The sequence below is a fragment of the Corvus kubaryi genome, unplaced genomic scaffold, assembly GCF_017639235.1.
Source record: "Corvus kubaryi isolate FWS band 111438036 unplaced genomic scaffold, C.kubaryi_AGA036_p1.0 72, whole genome shotgun sequence".
NCBI lineage: Eukaryota > Metazoa > Chordata > Aves > Passeriformes > Corvidae > Corvus > Corvus kubaryi.
The window spans coordinates 6,346,403-6,367,955 of record NW_024582060.1 but is presented as its reverse complement, the minus strand read 5'-3'; the positions used below and the strand labels follow the sequence as shown (position 1 = coordinate 6,367,955).

Genomic DNA, 21,553 nt, shown 5'->3' with positions numbered 1-21,553 from the left:
TTTTCCAAACTGTTGAAGCCTTCAAATGAAATCTTCGTTTTAATAACTTGAGTGAAACAACTTTTGGGAGATCTAGATTCTAAAACGGACTCTGAAAAACATATTAAGTCAAGGTGAAAATGCTCTGTTATGGCACAGGGTTGTTACAAGAGAATGCAACTGAACTATCTTGAACTTTGTCTTCTTGCTCACATGCATATTTTCAGTTTCATCTCCTTACTGGAAAATCTTACACTCGCTTGATTTTTAAGTATTTTGTTTTATTTTAGAATACTTCTTTTTAAATTTAAACACCACACAGAGTCTGATGGTAATTCAGCATACACAGTTGTATTTTATTTTTAGTATCGTGGCAGATAATTTCTAAAACAGGGATTCTGAAAAGCTTTTCCTCATCATCTATAACGTTTTTTGGTAGTAAGCCTGCATAACACAGTATAAAAACATTCCCTTTTTGGGAAAGTACTCTATGTCTTATGAAATATTTTTGCATAATAACATGGGTACAGATTAATTTCAACAAGTAGAGCTGCAAGTATCACCACTTGTAATTCTAAATAGTGAATACAAAGCTCCAAGAAATTGATGCATAAATCCTGCATGAAAATTATCTAGGATCTTCTTTTATAGTGATATTGCCTTTTCTTTGGCAGTGTATTACAGGTACTTGATTTTTTTAAACCGTTTTGTAAGATCTATGCATTGCTGGTACTGGTTAAGAAAACCTTGGGTATTGCTCAGTTATGGGTACATAATAAAGGAAAAATACAAAGTAGATGAACTGACATCAAAATATTGAAAATACGACAGTGATCTTTTTGAGAACTGGATCAAAATTTTTGAGAAAAGGACAGGGTCTAAAGCACATTACAATCTTACCCCTGTTAAATGCCCACAAAATAAAAGGAGTCTGTAGCAGAGTGGACCAGAGCAAATTATTCCACCTCCCAGTATCTTTCAAGATAATTAAATTAGTTCTTTCACAAAAGGCCAGATGGCCTTTACAAAAGGGGCCCATGCAGACCTTTTCATGGAAAGTAGTTAAGTCCTTGAGTCCTAACATTCTGTCTTGAAAATACCCAGATATCCAAAGGGGTTGTGTATAAATCTCTCTTTAGTCAGAAGTCTACTTTAGATATCTGAAGCCTTCTCACCAAACCGCAGGATATATATGTATACAGAAATTAAACAGAACAATTAGATTAACGAAAATGCAAAAATGTCATCGTTTTAAATTTTAATTTCAGTTGCTTAGCCCACCAGACTTGCAGATCTTGAGGTTTTCAGGGAAGAGGCTAAAAGCTGGAGATGAGTATGGCCTGATTTGACAACCACTGAAAACAGTGACAAGAGACCTTGCACTTGAGATTCGATGGAATTCTAAGCCTTTTATGTCAAAAAGAAAGAAGTAGGACCAGAAAAGACTGCAGGGAAGAGCAAAGAACAACAGGGATAATAATCACAGCTGCTGGATGGCTTTCATCAAAAGCAGTAAGTAAACAGGGAGTCCTGTCTGGAGGAGAGAAGACTCAAGGCCTTTGTATTGATAGATCGAGGAAAAGCCACACTACGTGATGGGAAGTTTAATTACCAACCTGACTGGACAATACAGGAGGATATTTTATGAAGTAGCAGTTTAATCAAGATGGACATAATGAAGTATCCCATGGTTGTGGCACACTTAAAATATTCTCTAAGCAGATATGGCAACACAAAATGTGACCTGGAACTAGTGTCCAACTGGAGGAACTTCTGGGCAGGGCCGCTTGTTTCTTTCAAGATTCCAATTCTCTCTGCCAAAATTTTTGAAGTACATTAAGAATATTTTGCCTTAATATCTGAGGGACTGCAAAGATTTGGTCCTCGTCGACAAACAGCAGCAACTTGACATAAAGTGGTTGATCAGTTTGAGGGGGTAAGGAAAAAATCCGCAGCAGAAATCAAAAATGAAGGTTTTTGTCCCAAGTCCCAGGTCTTCTGAAAATCTTCTTCTTGAAGTTGTCACTCATGTTACATACAATTTCCGTGGTCATTAGGAAGACAGCATGTACTGCACATCATCTGCTACCTGATGGAGGCTGAAATCTAGTTTTTGAACAGGCTCAAGCAGAATGTCCCAGCCAGATGATAGATCCCGGTGTGCCTGATGCATCAACTCCACAAAACCTCTCAACAGAGTTAGGCAAAATTGCACCAGATGGGAATATCTCCATTAACTCATTGTCATCAACACCACTGCAGCTCTCTCTGCCAGCTGACCTTGCATTTAGGAGTGTATTTTCTACCAGACACCCAGATCAAACAATAGAAGATGTGCAACACTTCTGCTAAAATGCCATGAAGGGATGAACTGGAAAAGCACATCAAGGAAATAGATACTTAGAAGCCAAAAAATAACAGCCACACCAGGCTGTCCAAGCTGGGTACCTGATAATGGGCTGGAAATCTGGGTGAAAGAGCCCTTAAAGTGAGATACCAAGAGAATTTTCTGCATTGGATGTGCTTCTCTTGTCCCAGCCATGACCCCCCCAATGACATTCAAGCATCTCCTGTCAAAGCCAGACAGAAGGAGTTCTAAGGCCCTGATACTGACAACATTTTGCCTTTTCACAGAACATTTTCATACAAGGAATGAATATCAGTGTCAAGGTTAAAGGGTTAGGAAGAAGAGGCACGGGACTAAACAAAAATACCTGGGGGATCAGTGTAACTAAGGTAGTATTCCTTTCCAGAAGGAAAAACTGCAAGACAATCCCTTTCAAGTAGCACTTCACCAGCTCAAAGTGCAAATGTACCTTCAAGGACTTGGACACCTTTCAAGGCAATTTTGCCTTCACAAGGAAGCACCCACAGAGAGAACCTGCACAGAAGTTTCCACCCATGGAGAGCTCCCCTGGCAGAAATTGTCAGAGGCAGGGAGTTCGCATTTTCTGAGCCCCCACTGACATCTAACCCTCCTTGAAACAGGAAGAAATCTAGAGAGTGACCTTGATGGAGATGGTATATTATAAAAACCCTAAGAACTATTAACCAAGAAGAATGAGGAACTCTCATTTAATCACTGTGTAGAAACATGCATTTAGAGAAAGGAAATAAATATGTGAGAGAAACAAGGAAAGTTAAGGCATAATTGAGAATTTCTAGCATAAACATAATCACTGGGATATTATCCTTGATTGGCTTCAGCAATTTATATCTGCCCACACCTGAGTAAACCGGAAGTTAAATGATCTCCCGCTCATCTTGAAACACAGTTTTTTGAAAAAGAACCATCATGGATAAAGGAAAGGGAACATCTGTCTTCCCACCTTACCGCAGCAGAGACCACCTTTGCTATGGATAAACCTTCCAATAAAATGAAAAGAGAGATCTTTGCTTTTTGGTACTTACCAGACCGAGGAACCCCACTCCAACTGTCCCTGCAGTGGCCAGGATCATCTGACCCTTTATCCTCCATTGTTTTTAAAGGGGGCTGGGGTGGGGAGGTTTAAAATGTAAAGAGGAACAGGGAATTACCTTGATTGTTTGGACATACTGGATTAGAGAGCGAGGAACAGAGAAGAAAAAGAAGCCTCACAAATACTCTTTTCATTTCTTAAAATGGTGATATTTATTTGTTAAGATAATTTCAAATAATGAATAATGTAATAGTTAACTTTGAAAAACTCCATCAAAATTAAATTAAACAATGAGCCTGTCCTTTCTGATCATGCTCATTAAGACTCAGCAGCTATGAAAAAAGGCATGGGCTACTATAAAATCATTATTTGTTTCCATCCACTTGCACAAACATTATAAATAAGACTTTCCTTATAAAAATCACATGAGATGGTTGTGGCACATTTTGTAAAATGCAACTAGAAAAAGACAAGATACTGTTAATAAATAATACATTCAATAACAAAGCAATTTTTGCTATTGAGAGACATTTAGACATTTTGGGGTACAGTCACCATGAAACCATCTGAAAAAGGGACATTCTTCAAAGAAGCACTGCACAGTACTTGAAAAATGAACAAATTCTACAGACATAATCATAGAAAATACATTATTGCAGGGCAAAGAAAGAGATTCCCTTAGTCCTTGTGTTGGCTGACAGCAAACATTTGCTACATTGGAGAGTGAATTAGATCGAAGCCCTAATCACAAGACTTGGAACAATATCACGGTTTGGGATGTTTAACACACTCCACACAAGTACCTTTGCTCCTGATCATGCCAAAAAACCAATGATTTGAGATGTTCACCTAAGTGCTCCTGTCATTTGGACGTGATATCCAGCCTGTAAAGCTTACACATATCAGAAATGAGACAATAAGTATTACACGCTGGGCACTGGAGGTAAAACAAATCCATGGTATTATGCAATCTCAGAGGCATAATTGTTTGCTTATCTACTTTAAAATCACCTCAAGACATTGAACTACCACATTACCATCACATTTTTTCAATAAACTGGGCAAGAGAAGAAGGAACGCAAATGAAAGTACTAGAATTTACCAGCTAACACTGACATCCCACATCACACGGCTCCTTTGGGAATATTGTGTGAGTGAGCAAAAATGGCAACTGTGCCCAGTCCCTAAAGAGCCAGGAGAAACCTTGTGTCTGTCCTGCCAGGGCTTTGCATACCAGCATTCCTGTAAACCACAGACTGATCCCAAATCACCTTGTTTTATCCAAACACTGAGCTCCTTTCCAACACCTGTTTAAGTTCTGGTAGCACCACTGATCCAAGCGGCACTTCCTTGAGTACTGCACCAGGAGGCCTTGCCCCTTCTCACAGCCAGGGTCAGCTACAAAGCAGGAGGTCTGAGATGTACAGATGGTAGGTCAGGGAAGGTGACAGCTGGGACCTTGCAACTACCGGGCAAAGCAAACAGAAGCTTTCAAGCAGTGCTTCCTGGGCTGATTGCCTTCAGATAACATATTTTGTTCTCAAAGTAAAACACCAGGGAGTTGGGATAACCCCAGTGATATGCCCTGGTGCCCTGGCTGGGCAGATATTCAGGATGGCTACAACTCCAACAACAAATGTTGGTGCCTTGTGAAATCACTGACTTCTTGTAAATACCTCAGTGAGGTAAATGCAAAATTAACAGTTTTGAAAAACCTTTGCCCAACCCATTTCTGTTCTGTCAAGCACAAAACTTCCCCAAGTTGTGGCTGTGCCTACAAGAAATAGAAGGGAATTCACAAAGTTTTAGTTTGCACTTCAGCTTCTAGCCATAAGCTAGAATGTACCAAACCACAGTCACTTATCTCCTGGCACAGGGACAGACATGCAGGATGTGGGCAGGAAACACGTGGCGTGGCATGACCAGTGAGCCTGACTGATCTCCCAGTCAGTGTAGCCCCACAAGCCCACACCTGGGAATTAATCGGATGTGCTGGAAATGCAAACAGATTGTCCGTTACAGTGCTGGAAAGAAGCAGATTTAACTTTAGGAACAGAGCAGTTTGTTTATTGCCATCATAATGGTAAGGGCCACATTACCATGTCCGAATCTGAGAAGGAAAAATAGTCAAAAGGGGATGTGGTTCACTGCAAAACCTGCTAGAAATATCTTCTTTCCATTTCTCTTCCCTTCTCTTTTCAGTATTTTTACACTACAGAGCTCATACTAATAATCCATCTCAGGGACACGACATTCAAATAAAAACACATGCATGTTTTTACATTCATCATCATCCACATGCTACATTTCACAGTTCATTATCAGAGCAATGTACCACTCTAGAAAAACATCACAGCGAGGCACCCTGGTGTCTTTGTTTGTCTGCTTTTCTCTGGAGCTTTCGAAATAGCCAGAGTGTGAAACAGCATTAACACAGGTTAAAGCCAGGTGTCTGGTATGTGTAAGAAACAGAAAAGTTTAGAAGTCCTTGTAACTTCCATGAGGCATAAAATGAAAATAAAAAATACTTGTATTTATGCTGAATGTTTTTATTATTTGAGGTTAGGATTAGGGTTAGCTTTAACTTCCACTTTGCAGAAGCTTCAGAGATTCATCGCATTGCCCAGACTGATAGTACTGGACACATCTGTCCATCCATTCCAGCCTGGAGACTGGCTCTATGTTAAATGGTGGGACAGTTACCCTTGCAAACTAAGTGGAGAGGACCATTCGAAGTCCTGACTACCCTCACTGAAGCCAGAGTTGCTGGCAGGGAACCCTGAATTCACTGCTCCAAAGTTAAGAGACCTCTGCTCCTGAAAAAACTGGAAAACAGAGACTGATACAAATCAGGATGATGTGATTTAAATTGTTCTTTTGTGCCTGTTATATGCACAGTTGGTAACCATGGTTCAGATTTGGTTCCAAAATTTGCATGTGGTTTCAGTTCAAAATGTATCCAAAAGCTCTTAATGAGAACAACTTGTCAGGGTGGTATTGAATATGTGAAAATGAAGTCTGGTATGTTTTGCCTCTAGATAAAGATAGGGCTTGTGCCCATGGGACAGTAATTCCAAACATAATATTTGATCACAGTAAGGATTATTGAACATATTGAAAAGCAAATTTCAGATCCAATTTCAGCCTTACAAGAAGAAGTCAATGATTTGTCTGGTATAGTTTTACAAAACAGAATGACTCTCAGTTTCCTACTAGCTGCAAAATCATTACCACTAGTCGTTGTTCTTATGTAGATCAGAGTGAAAGAATTATTAAGGATTTGGTTGAAATTTGAAAGCAAACTCAAATTCTACATCAGGCAGCTTTCAAAAGGCCCACTGAATTTTGAATATATGTTTGACACCATCACCTCATGGTTATCAAACTGGGCCTGGATAAAATGAACTGTTCATACCACTAGTATCTGTAGTTATTATTTAAATAATAGTTGGCTGTATGATAAAGTGGTGTGGTTAAATACGGAGTAGAGACTAGACAAAGTAGAGTCTTGTTAGTCTCTAAAAAGGGGGGGAAATGACGCCAAATTTATTTTTGCCTTTTTCCTTTTATATATATTCTCTCTATTCTTTACACATATATTTGTAGCTCTGCAGCCTATTATTGTATTCTAGCTAGTTTCCCCAAAAGACAAAATAAATTCCAAGGCCCCTATCCTATCTTGGTTCTCCCTAGGACCCAAGGTTGAGACTAGCTCTTCGAGACATATTTTTATAAACAAAGTTTAGTTTCTGTCTGAAGGTGGGGGGGAGGCAGGATTCAGAAAGAGTTGAACCGGGGGAAATCGTCTCACCCCTTATGTCTCTAATTGGTGATTTTTGTCAATTATGCTAACGTGCTAAACTTATAAAACTGTATTCATCCTAGGGGGGGAGGGGTGGGGGGGGTGGGCATTTTGTGGACATTTTCCATGTCTGCCCCTAGAGGCCTCCAAGAAAGACCAGCCTTTGTATTGCCTCCTACACTAATATTATCTTGAAAGTGTATTGTTTTATTTCTAGGTTTTTTAAGGCATCAATAGCACCACGGCAGCTACAGGCCCTTATTAAGGAGAAAACTTCTTGTTTCTAACTGAAGTTGAAAGCTATTTCAGATAATTAATTTCTATTTTATTGACACCTGATTGACTATGAGTGCACTAAGATATTCCAAAGATTCAAAATGTCACTGTGTTCAATTTAGGATAAAACCCAAAGACACTTTACAGCCAGACTGGGGTTTATGAAAGCCAGAAAATCTTTCTGTTTTTAAAGAGAATGATAATTTGTAGAGATTTCATTGCTGAAAACATAAGTACAGTTATGAAAAGATAATATTGTGCACAACACAGAAAAAAAAGCATAAGACCAACTTTTTTAAGAAAACCAGCATGTGAGATTAGAATTATGCCTTAGATAAAAATTGTCATTTAAAAAAAGAGAAGAAAGAAGGATTTCTTCCCTGCAAACACTATCAGAAAAGAAGAATTGCAGTTGATAAGCATGGGGAAAAGATCATCCCATTCCATCAGTAAAGTCTAACAGAATTATTTGACAATGAGTGGAAACACTTGCAGACATCAGATCCATCAAGAACAATAAATTACTTCAGGATATCTAATTCTCAGTTACAGCCAGTGAATGGTGAAGCTTCCCAGTGTAGAAAAATCCTTTTTTCATTTTTACTTGGCTCATACAGCACACTTGACAGATCGAGCAGCTCAGGGATCACTTCCATGAAACAAGGACATGACATAGATCATTATTTGATTCCAATCTGACACCTTAGTGTGGCAGAAGTTTGAAATGCAGTGAGGTATTTGCCTTACAAAAGCAACCAACAAACAGCATAAACTGCTCAAGGTCTATACTTGTGGGGAAAAAAGAATCAGTAGATTACAGAATAGGAACCTTTGACTAAGTATCATAACCTGACAGTGCTTTAAAATAATTTAAAATTTTCATAGGATGAATTCCCTCAGGTTTGAGAACAATCAACTGGTTAAAATCCAGGCAATTCTATTGATTTGATTGAGTCAGAACAGTGAAAGAGAGCAGACAAATTGGTTTATAAATTGAGGGGTGTGGCAGAGAGGAGAAAACCTTATTTTCTCATAAAAAATGCACAGCTTTTCCCTGTCCTGCAATCCAGGTGCACCCTGAAGGTAATGCTCCTATTGTAGTTCCTAAGAATGGGGGAGGATTTTATCACAAAAGCATAAATTCACTCAGATAAAAAGGGTAGTTCATTTGCTTGTTTTCACTGTTCAAAACAGATAACCTTAATAAAATTTCTGGGTTTTTTTTCACTTTACTTTCCAAGCATGAGTTAATTAATTCTCACAACATCTGAGCTGAAAGTAATCTCCATTCACCTAACAGAGTAATCACCACAGAAAGAAAGACTTCAAAACTCTGGGATTAGTAGTAGTGGAAATAGGAGAGCCTTCATCTAATTATGAGTTAATAGAGTAATTACTACTAGGAAGATGTAAAATGCTGCATACAAATACTGATAAACCTTAAGTGGTTTTTGTCTCTCTGTTAACTTTTTATGTTTAGAGCAAGAGGAAAGTTCAATGTAGTGCAGAGAAAATTTTAATCAACTTGTGAACACAGCAAGTTTCACCCCAGTTCAAAAAGAATTGAGGGAAAGAGAAGCAAAAGAATAAAGATTGAACATCTATTAATAACTTCGGGCTCCAAGCATTTAAACCTATGCTTCCATCCCGTTACCTTTACCAGAGATACTGTGTCATTTTGTGCTTTTATCTCCTTTCTAATATTTGTCTACTTCTTTGGCCACCACTACTAAATGGCAGCACATAAATGGTCACAGAGTTCAGAAGAGCTGAACCTCCATCCTGCACTTGTTTTTTTTCTTTTTTTGACTACATTTCGAGTATAACTTTTTTTTTTAGTCTGTGGACACCACATGGGATAATCTAGAATTGAAAATCTTGCAGAAGTATGGACTTGAATGCAAAGCTAGAAGTGCAGAATAATTTGGAAACCTGGGGAAATTCACAGATCTCTTAACATGGTTTCTTTAGTTATTAGTGCATTTTAGGAGAAAAAAAATAGGGGATATTTTTCACATGTAAAATTTTTGAATTTTTTTCCTCTAAATGATTTGAAAGTAATTCTTCAAGATATTAACCAGCATCTGAGCGATAAACTTCAGACTATTTTGTTTATATTTATATAACTGTGTGCTATCTATTTTTAAGGGAGTCTCCAGAGACTTCTGAAAAGGGTAAGAGCTCTGATTGACTCTTTGTTCCATTTTCAATGCAAGGTGACATGCATGAACAAGAAAAAAAAATCTTCTGTTTCTGCCTTTGCATGGAACAATTCTTGGAAATGCTTATGGAGTGGGAGTTTCAAGAGCACTGAGAGCTGACCTAATCCAATATTGCCTCAGTGGGGATTTCATTACTGATAGAAATAAGACCACAGCAGTGTTTTAAGTCCTTGCACTCTGCAGCATCAGGCAGTCACCTTCCAGTGACCTCCTCCTGCATGCAAGTCTCAGAGAAGATGGCTTTTGGATACTCAGATAGAATTATTTTTATGCATATGTTTTGTAACAGGCCAAACCATGCAGCGTGACCAAATGATAATACACTAAAGGACATAATTTCCAGGCATTTCCATGCTCCTTGCAGTTTTCAGTACAAAGTCCAGGCCTTTAAAACCAGTCAACACATGATCGATCTGTAGGATCAGAGTCCTTGAAGGGCCCTCACAGAACGAAGAAGTATCACTCAGCAGGCAGAGCTATGGCTAAAATATCTTTTTTTCCTATTAGTGCAGCACACTCTGTATCATCTGCCCAAACTCTACAGCTCAAGAGGCAGCAGTCAACTCACATGCTCAAAGGAGTCCTGCCAGACTACTCCAAACAAGCATTTTCCTGAAAACTGGACATCTTCTGGCAGTTTTACTCTGCATATGATGGGTACCCAAAAAGAAAACTTGCATTCCTGAAGAAGGAGTGTTTATTTTCAGGATATGGAGGGCTTATTTAAAAAAAAACAAAAAGCCAAGCATTTCCTATAAAAACCCATGCACAGAAGAAAAAAAAATTGTAATTATGGCACTTTTGCAGAACACCAAAATATCTGTTGGAGACACCTGAGTAGACGCTTGAATTGGGGTCTCAGTACTCCAGATTACGCAGTTTTAATCAAAATTGCTTTTCCTCCATGCATTTATTTTCAGTGAAAAATTTTCATTTACTACCGAGATAATCACACAATAACAAAGCTTCTGCAGAAGGAAGATTCCTTAAGCTGTTGGTAAGAATTTAGCTTGAAATGTATTAAGCTTCTGTAATTGTTTCCTTCCAATAAACAGAAAATGATGCAACTCATCTCTGCTATGGGTCCCATCTGAGAGAAACAATTAATTGAATATACAATTAGAAATCAGCAGGAACTGTCCAAAAGGTACTTTAGTGTTTTACTGAACACCATCTTACTCATAAATCCAGAGAACGAGTGGTGCTGCTTTCTTAAACTCACTCTGGAGTCACTCACAGGAGTTAAATCCAGGATAAAAGGGGAAAAAAAAGGGTTTAACTTGGAAGGTGAAGACATCAAGTAATAGTAAATTCCACATGGTCGGAGTGCTAAAGGTTCCCTTGCCTTAGAAGGTCCCGGACAGGATAAATATTCAGCTCAGCAGAAAGCTGATCCCCTCCACAGCAGAGGGAGTACCCAGACAGTAATTTAAGATGCAGCTTTAATAGGCCTTTCTGAGACTTGCCAGGCATTTCAAGTGCTGCTAGAAGCAGGCTGGTGTCCTAAGGGATGAGCGGCCATAATTTCCAGTAAGCCCAGCACTTCTGACTGTGAAGCAGGACAGGGCTTACCATGCCATGGGTAATTATTTGGGATCATGAGCTGGTCATGAAGCTGCATCCCCTGGTCCTGAGCCCAGTCAGGGTGGCATCGGTAGGCACTGGGCAAAGCCACAGCAGTGGCCACAAGGAACAATCAGCCGTTTCCACCAGGGAAAAAGCTCCAGCTCCTGCTCTGTCCTGCACAGCTGGGCCTCACAGCTACAGTTGGAGTGTCTTCACAGTCCTGCAGAGAACTCAGAATGGCCAGAAGAAGCCTGAATCTGGCAGTGCCTCTCTTCTGGTTGTACAGAACCTACCCAAGCATTTTCAATTAGCAACATATTTCCACCACCCCCCCACCGCCCCGCCCCCCACAACAGCTGGAAAGCAGAGTGAGATTCATTCTAAAGCACATGCATTAAGCTGAAGAGGCAGAATACACCAGAGCTCAACCTGCTGCAATAAAAACTGATGAAAATGAATAATTAGAAAGGGATAAGTAGATGTTTAAGTTCTCACTGCTGCCAAAAAAATGTCAGCCAGGGAGAATACATTAAGCCTCCTGTTGGCTCTTTGCATTCCACTTAGGGAAATGTGTTTGTTAATATTTAACAAAAAGAATTCTGAGTATTTTATTAGTTTTTCTGTTCAGAAACTACAAAAAAGTCAAACATATGATAGATTCCAAGAGATAAAATATGGGAATTCAAGGAAACAGATATTATTTTACAATTGCCTTGAAAAACACATCCTTCTTCCATCCTCTTTCTCTTCTCCAGTGAGGGAATTACCAACACCTGGTTGAAGTAGTATTTTTTATTTTGAGCTATTTTGAACTCTTGGTGGGTATGTCAACACTTTAAAAGAAAAGCTGGTTCAAATAACAAAATATATTAGCTACCTTATGGCTGGATTTTTAAAAATCACACTTCTATCCCCAAGGGGAGAGGTCATCTGGAAGGACAGGGAAGAGAGATCCTTTAGGATGATGGTTTGGGGCACAAATACAAGTCCACGTTAAGAGGAGGTCACTGCACACCAGGACAGGTACAGTACCCAGAACACCTCTCAAACAGCCATGAAGATGGGGAGTAGGCATTTCTGGACAAAGCCTGATGAATTTTGCTTACTTGGAAGTATCGGCTAATGGAAACCTCACCATATGATTTCCTAAAGGAGGCCATGATTCAAGATAGCAGCTGGTTAGTCTGTTTTATATCCGTGTTTTGAGAGGAATGGCAGGAAAAAACAGCTTGTCCTTCCTATCACCTGGACTTCTTCCAATACTTACTGATCTATTAAGGTGAAGAAGAGTCAGAGAGGCAGCAAAGGGTGAGATTGCTATAATCTCCTTCATTATCCTCACTTCTAGATCAAAAGGTCCCTTACTCCTTAATCACAGGCAAGGATGAGCCCGATATTAAGTTAGTATTCATGAAGCTGTTTCCAGGAATGGTTTTCCGTAACTACCACATTTCAGGACACTGAGTTTCAAAAAGCAGGTGCTTTGCTTAGTTTCAGCTCTTAGTTTCAGACGTGCTAACTCAGCTGCCTAGATAGCAACATGATTTTGAGAAAAATAACAAAAAGATGAAAGTTAGTCAAGTTGAAAAAACAGCCAATATTTCTATATTCTGTAAAACTTCAGTTGTAACAGAGGCTTAGACCTTTGACTTTAGTAGCTGCCTCACACCAAACCAGTTATCTTCATTCCAGCAAAAAGATAAAAATACAACATTCATGAGCAAGAGTTCTTAGCACTATAACAAGGTCTGTGACAAAATTAGAGGTATTTTTATTCTCACGAGCACATCTCCCACTCCCTTCTCTAGGATTTTGCTTTGCTGGTTTGTGTTTTGCTTGTCTGATTTAGAAAGAGCTCCAGAGGCTTTCCAATCAACAAGGAGGGAAAGGTTTACATAGTTCTATCACAAGTTCAAAAATTGGTCTTGATTTCCTCAAAAGGATTGTATCAAGAGTGATTTCAGTGCATACCTTTCTTGTAAAGGTATTTAATTTATTCTACTTACAAACACAGGACAATGATTCCTATGCAGGCAGGGCAATATTCCAGCACTTCTGTCCCTTGTCAGCTCTATGATAAAATTAATAACTATGAGTATTAACAAATCATTTAGCCAGCCTGAACCAGTTTTTATTGAAGATGAACTGCAGCAGCTTTCAACCTGGCAGATTTGTGCAGTTTTAGCTATACTATCAGGGAAATTCAGGGACTGGCAGTGGAAATAGAGGTGCTACAGGAGAGAATTTCACTAACAAATATTAAGATTTCAAAAGACTTCACTGAAAATATAGCAACACAAACAATGACCTCCCTCCTGAAGGTGGATACATTCTCAGGCCCTTCCATGCAATGCTGTATTTCATATCAGTGATCCTACACATGAATTGCCCTCCTCCAAGACATCCAGAAGGGAAGCACCACACTCCACATGGATGGAGTGTTTTCACTCCAACATTTTTGTCAGGTAACAGCCACTCTTACGTTCTCAGTTGTTGCGGTGGTTGTGGCCGCCACCAGACCAGCTGGGGAGCCGCAAGGCCCGAGATCAGCTGAGGTTCAATGGTGGGCCAGCTCCGAGGTGTAGCATCTTCCCCCTGGGTTAGAGTGAGTACCCACAAATGACTATATTTAGTTGGCCCATTGGCCCTCCCCTTTTTCTTTGAATATGTATTTCCCCCTGTTAATATGTATGTTATCTAGAAGGTTCTATGTACCCTGACACCCCATTGGTTCTCTATCCTTTGCCTCTCCCCCCTCCTTCCTCATTGGTCCCTTTATCGTCAGTCTGCACCCTCCCCGCACCCTGGCCCTTACTGGATTGGACTTTGTTGCTTTGTCCACCCCTTGTACCTCCCCTTATATTATAGTGGAACCCTCTGCCTTCAAGGTCTTTCACTTCTGGACCCTCCCTGGAATAAATTGTCGGAATTCTATGCGAGAGACCCCTCCTGCTCCATTATTTCCGATCGGCAGCTCTGAGACTGCTAGTGTGTGTGTGCCTCCACCGCACCGGTGGTTGAGAGTGCTTGCGCGAATGCCCTCGTGGTTTCGCCTGTGTGCCCCTGACAGGGATTGGCGACTCTGGGAGAGCTGGATCCTAATGTGGGACGTTCGGGGAAGACGCAGCGTTCTCGCCAGCGACACCAAAGCGCGACTGCATCGCCCAGCTGCTTGGTTTTGTCTTTTTGACTGCTCTTGCCACAAAAGACTTGCAGTGCTCTCCTGCATCCCTTTTTACCTGCTGGGCAAAAGGCCGATTGCTGGCCAGTGTTTCCATGGACTGACAAGTCAGCCAAAACAGATTTTGCATTTCAAAAGCAGCATTTATTTTTGTTTCTCTCCTTTTCTCAACTGCCAGTCTTCTGGAAGCTATAAAAAATTATTTACCCTTGAAGCCATTACTTCCTCATCAAATGTGGTTGCCTTTGTACAATGCAGTTATACTCACTATATGTAAATGTGAACAGAGCCAGAACTATAAATTTCTCCAATATCAGCCACACATCACACACAGCCTGGGTCTCTCCTGCCCCCATAATTCCTTGGAAGCCATCTCCTAGCAAACATCAGGACTGCAGACACCAGAAGGGACTCACGAAGGCCTCAGGTTCAGTCTTACAGAGAGAGGTGGGGAATACAACACCTCCAGATATCCAGGGCACTGATATGAAACACTGGACAGAGTTTTCCTACAAAAATATTTGTTTTCCCCTTGTTCTTCTAATCCAATTATTTTTCCCACACATGGAACAAATAATTTCCAAGGGGTTGGAGAGCTGTAAGAGAGGTTCAGAAGTTAATCCTAAGTACTGGTAAAAATACCAAAAGATGACCAGCAAACAGGCAGCTCCCCCCTTCTCTTCTTGTTCCCTCTTGCCCTCAAGGCAATGCTGGCATCCTGCTGAAGTGCCATTTTAGCACATCATATTCCAACTGTTGTTTTCACAGATAATGCAATCTATAAAGCACTAAACAGCGCAAACCTGATGCACCCAATAAAAACCATACCGGCACCTCTTCGTCTCCAAGAAAGGCAGCTCAGTCAAATTCTGCCATAACAAGCATCAAGGAAAATATTTTACTTTCAAATCTTTTGCCACTGAGTCCCCACATCATAGGTAACGCACTAATGAAATGGAATGAATTATCAAGTGATGTTCCATCAGTGTGCTGACTGTACTTTTAACAAAAACATGAACAAAGATAACACGGGCTATGAGGTACATTCAGATTTTATCAGAACAATAACTAGAGCACTCCAAAATCTCCACATTACCCTTTAGCATTGCCCTGTAATCCTATGAAACAGTGTCCACTTTATGCTTGGAATACCCATATTCCAAAGGAAAATTTTTATTATGAAACATAAGTTTAAAAAGAAAAACATGACTATTTTTTCCCCAGTGTCCTACACAGACAGTTGAATTATTCATATTTAAAGAAGAGCCATGGATTTTGCTTCTTAAAATATTAATTGTATCTATAGAACTTGCAGCTGGTAGTCTACAAGGAGAGACCTTATCAACACATGAGAAGACACATCCCCGAAAATACTAGAACTTTAGAGCTAGAATAGCACAGGAAGTTGTTGTGGAAAGCTGATGACAGTTTTGTTGTTCCAACACCTTGACTAGATTTTCAGTAATAAGATAATAAGAAAGAGAACACTGATCTGGATTTTTCAAGTTAATGGTGGTAATACCTTGCAGCTGAAATTGCACCACAGACTGAGCTGGGATTCTCCTCTTGTCCTCCAGTGCTAAACCAAAGCAAGCAAACAAAAAGATTTCTCATTTCCACGGTGAGAGGACCATCTGCTGCCCAAGTAATAACCCAAAATAAAACAGTCCTTCAGGCATGTGCACACTGATGGAATTCACCACTGCAAGCAGAGATGCCTTACATAAGGCATGCCCTTCTAATTTTTCCTTTTTCTTGCTGGCTGTGCAGCTTTTCAGTGCTCCCAAAGGCTGTTTTATTTCCCAGACTCTCTTTAAGCAGAGACAATCTCACGTGAGAAGTGCAAGTCTTTAAGGCTAACATTACAATCCAAGCAGAAGAGTAAGTCATATGCAGAGAAACGATTTTTGAAGCTTTGACTAATTTTAAATGACACATTCATTTCTGCAACTTTCCTGCTATAAGCACATGAAGAACCTCATTCTGCATGCCACTGAACCCCTCAAATACCCTCAACAATCCATGAACATCTGGAGTCCGAATGAATGCAGAATTAATCCCTAAGGCTGGACAGCAAAACAGGTCAGGAACCATCCCTGCTTTGAAAGTCACTGTGGAAATCTTGCAGCGGGCACTGAAATCAGGCTGCACTTCACTAGTGGTTTTGTAACATGTTTTCTTTTCACACCAGTTTGCCTTAACCAGCTCTTGCCCTCACTACAGCACTGGTATAGCTGTAAGTGCAATGACCTGAACTATCCCAATAAAACCTACAACACATAGGTCTATCCATCCCCAGTAGCAAGGCATTCCTATGACATTCTAACCAGATTCTTAGCACCTTCACTCTCCCAAGAGTCTTCAGAGGGGCTGATGGTACTCAGCTCCTTGGGCTTTTAAGCCCTTCCTTTTCCTTCCACTGCTGGGGGCAGGGAGGGGGAGGGGGTGTGGATAAAACAAACCAACAAACAAAAAACGAATAGAACGAAAAGAAACAAAGAGTCAATGACACACACATGCTGTCCTACACACACACACACACCCAAACAGAGGAAAAAAGCAAGGGAAAAGTAAAGTTCTACAGGGTGCTGATCTGGAATGAAATGGAATTTGGAACAGGTAGTCATATTTGGCACTGTCAGCAAAAGCTTGTGAGTGGCCCGGTGATTCTCTGAGCCTTAATGCCCTTTTACACTTGTCACTTAAAAACGTCCCCGGAAAGTTCAGCTGTGCTGCTTCTGACGTGTTTTCCCACTGCTGCTGAATGGACTTGATTGAGAGATACATTTAATTCCCTCCCAATTCCATTAAGCACTAAACAATAAGGACATATTCCATTTGGCGTTCAAGTAGCATCTTTATGGTCCATGCAGATCCCTTTAAAAACAACCAACATAAAACAAAACTCTCTGTTGGAGAGCATGGAAATTAAAAACTATTGGATCTCCCAAATCAACTCCTATGATCCTCAGGCTGAAGGCTGGATTAGAGGGTCCTCACATGGTTCTAGCTGCATTCTCAGTACACCACTTTTATGAAGAAACCAAAGTTGTAGAAATTCCTCTGGCATGGCATGGAATCCAGAGTCAGGCAGGACATTGTCATAGTAATGATGGCTGATAAACTTCCCATGCAGGTCCACTGAGAACGGCCAGAAGCCGTAAATTGTTACTTCCTCACACAGCCCAAGGGCAGCACTGACCAGGAAAAGTCCTGTGGAAAGGCGTTTGGCGTGAATACCTTTGCTTTTCCAGAACTTGCTGATGTCCCGCAGGAAGTTGGGGTTGGCAAAAAGGACTGCCTGCTTGGCACCAAAATCCTCCAGGGTGTAGTAGACGCGGAGGGAGGGTCCTGTCCCTGTTTTCATGGAGAAGGCTGGCATGTAGATGTAGCTGTGGTTATAGACCTTCACACTGTCCACAAAGGCTTTTCGGGACCACAGTAGATTCTGGAACCTGGAAAATCACAAGGAAAAATGAGTTGGTCACACACAGGTTTTCCCAGATGTTTCACAATCCACCTAAGGGCGGCTCTTCATATGCGTATTTACAATTCACTGCATACCTTTTCTGAGCCCAGAGAAAGTCCACACAAACTTCTGGCTCTCTGACACTGCCTCTCTTTTGAAAACAGGCACCTGAATAGACAGTTGAAAACTATCTGGTATCCTGCTAACTCCAAAACTTTTCTGATTTCATCTTTCTAAAAAAACCCAAATCAACACTGACAATATTCCATAACACTCAATCCTTTTTAGCAGTATTTTTCATTTGTCCAAAAACCAACTTAGATTTTTCAGGTACGGGAATCTGTAAAAGAAATTTTCAAATCTGTGTTCTTAAAGGCAGACTGAAATAAGACCTCAAATTAGACTAAGAGGGAAAGGTATATGTACAGATTATTTCTCTGATATGAAAACAGCATATTACAATTTATTTGTCAATAGTTATTTGCTAATGAATGTTTTATTCCTGATGTTTGACTGACAAACTACTCCATAACCAGCATCCTGGACTATAAACTTTCCTGGCCATATGTTTCCTCCCCACCTTTATCACTTGACAATATCCAAAGCCTTCAGAGAGTGCAAAGCTTAGTTCCCAAAAAACAACTTCTGCACAAGCCTCACACACGCCTTTCATTGCAGCTGGGCTTCTCCCCTGCATGTGATCCCTAATTTTTTCCTCAGCTCCCAAATGCCCATCTTGCCTTTGTTGCTGCCTCCTGTCCCTGTTTCCTGCAGCCAAGGCAGATGTGTCATGACTAATTCCCTAGTCACACACCAGAAGAGTCAGAAGAAGAAAGTTAAGTCAGCAGCACTGGATTTTTTTTCCTTTCTCTTGTGCAAGCAGAAATAGGTATAATGATATGTTTTTAAATGGTTATAAAGAGATCAGTTTTATGTATAAACCTCTTTGAAACTAACAAGAATTACACAAACTGGTTTAAATAGAATGCCAGATGACCTCAAGAATCATCAAACAAAATTTCAGCTGAAATGACTGAAAACAAAAAAATCCGAACAGCTTCAACAGCATTGAAATGTCTCATAATATATGCCATGTCTTTTTAAAGTCTTTGTTTTGGCAAAAAACCCCCCAGAAATATTCTTGATAAATTGAAAGGTTTTGTTGACATTTTTGATATGCAATGTTTGGTCTCCTCATTTGCTGCAAGGTTCTTGCAAAACTTCCTGCACGTGGTATTAGAATGGAGCTGGTTTGAAAACTGAAGTCTGTATGGGTCTTCATGGCTTCTTTGCTCTGCAGATCTGCTCCTACTGCATGGTGCTATTTGCTAATGGAGACAGAGCCACTGGCTTCCAAACAAGACATCAATTCAACCCCCACCTACAAAACAAAACCCAATTATTTCATAACTTATTGCATTTGGCATTCTTTCCTGTAGAAACAGCCAAGACACAGCTGAGTGTAGAAGGCCAGCCAAGACCAAGGAGCCTGGCAGAAATTCATTGTCTGCCTGTATTTCTTCATGTGGGCCTCTCCCTCCATCACTATCAGACCTATGACTGTTCCCCAAAATAAGCTTTACCATCCTCTCTTCTCAAGGAGTAGCAGGACAACCTGCAGATTATCAGATACAGGAGCTGGCTCTATCCTACCAAGTTTATTCTGTTTCCATCAGGACACTGTCACTGAGGGGGTAAAAACAAATTAAAAAGAAATCTCAAGCTTAATACTTTAAATATTCACCTAAGTGCTCAGACCCCCAGTACCCAAACATTGTTCTAATATCCCTAATCGCTTTTGAATGGTCCTAAGACCAACAGCAGGCTTTCAGTCCCCATAATTTGGACTATTCGCTGGGCATTGTAGGCTCAAACTTCCTTCCACATTAAAGGGGTGTTGAGCAAATGGCTTTATGTTGTAGGGTTTTTGCACCTTGGCTGAGGAAAGGCCAGAGACACATTCACTGTCACTCCTGAGTACTATGTCCTTTCCCACTTAGAACTAGTCCACAAATTTTACTTCAGAGGGCAAATAGTTGTGGTTATTCTCAACCTGCAGTTTCCAGCAAATTTACCATTCTTAGAAAAAACCCACGCAGCTCAGGGTGAACACATTAAAATTCCTCAGTCTCAGAGGGCCAGAGACTGTCTCTGAATATTCATTTGCTATCATTGCCACAACATGTTTGCAATTCTTCTGGATAAATCTCCCCAAATAGGCAATAAAGTAACAAGAAGTGAACAGCAGACCCATGAGAGCGGTGCATGGGAGGGACTCCATGCAGGAGGGACAGCTGCATTTGTCACCCTACTGCTAACTGTCCTTCAGGAACATCATCACCTCCTGGAAACCCATGCCTCATTCCACTGATCTGGATGGCAGTGCTGGTAGGCATCCTGCCCAGTTCAGCAGACGGACATTATACAGGTGGCCAGGAGCCCATGGAGAAACATAAAACATGCTGATTATGGCTGGGCTGATGGTCTAACAGCCAAAAAGCTGCTGCCCATCTTGAGCACCTCATGAGGGGACATATTAGAAACAAATGAAAATTTCTGTTCCCTATTTGTAAAAATGGGAGCGCTCTCCAGCATTCTGACACTTTATAGGCTGGATAGAAGCTGAGAAATCTGAGGACAAATGCTGTGCATAAGCAAGTTTCTAGAGATGGTGCTGGAAGCTCAAGTGTGTTTTCCTTTAACTCCCAATCCAGACAGGGAGTCCTGCAGGCTTTGAAGGTACCAGATTGTTGGGGCCCTCCCCCCTGCCATGTAGTCCTGGGAGAGGGGCCCTGGGGCATGAGACACAGGGTTTCCCTAGCCCCTGGTCAGCCTCGTTCCCCATTGGTTGTTTTGTGTTCCCCTGCGTGGGCAAGGACCCTCGGGTCCCGTGATTGAGCAGTTCCTTGGCAGACCTCCGGCCATGCGGCTGGAGAAATAAACATCTCTCTGAAACATTTATCAAGAATCGGTCCATATATATTTCTTTCCACAGGCCTCGTTGTCTGATACATCGCGTTGCAGTATCCGCACTGTAACACCATACCACACCCATCCCAGCAGGCAGCATGAAGGCTACTCCATGCTTGACAGAGAGACCAGGAAGGCTTTTCCCCTCAAGCTTTGTAGTCCCCACAATGCACGACAATGTTTGTCTCCTGCTTGTCCTGGCATAGACACCGCCAGCCTGGTGCAGCCCTTGCATCTACATGGACACAAATGCTTTCACTTGTGCCAATTCTCACCCAGGATGAGGAACTGCTGCTTCCTGGTTAGTGCTGGCATCTACTGAGCTTTCAGTCCTTTCAGTGGCACAGCCCAGAAACTATGCAGCTCCACCACACACAGAGAGCTTCCAAAGAAACGCACCAAATGACCTAGCCCTTTGCACAAGAGTGCATCTTGGGCAATGTTATCTCCCCAACGCAGCTTGGAGCAAGAAACAGCTGAATTGCTTTCAGGGTCCTCCCCTGACCTTCCGCAGCCAAGCTCACACAAATGTGTGGTGGGTTGCTAGCACTGGGATAAAACTGGAGCTGGAATCTTCCAAGCCCTGAGCGCTTGCTGCCTGCACGAAGGGGCTGCCCTCCTCCCCCCCCCCCCGACACTGGCCAGACAAGTCAGGACCTGTCCCTGCCA

The 21,553-nt window shown here is 41.1% G+C and overlaps 1 protein-coding gene across 2 annotated transcripts in view; it reads right to left on the bottom strand.

Moving 5' to 3' along the window:
• Positions 1 to 310: 310 nt before the first annotated feature.
• Positions 311 to 21,553, bottom strand: part of ST8SIA1 (ST8 alpha-N-acetyl-neuraminide alpha-2,8-sialyltransferase 1) — a 129,309-nt gene continuing 108,066 nt past the window's right edge. For both annotated transcript variants that reach the window (XM_042050362.1, XM_042050363.1), the window contains one exon: positions 311 to 17,900. In XM_042050362.1, the coding sequence (XP_041906296.1) occupies positions 17,414 to 17,900 (487 nt within the window). In that variant the 3' untranslated portion in view covers positions 311 to 17,413. The remainder of the gene's footprint in view (positions 17,901 to 21,553) is intronic.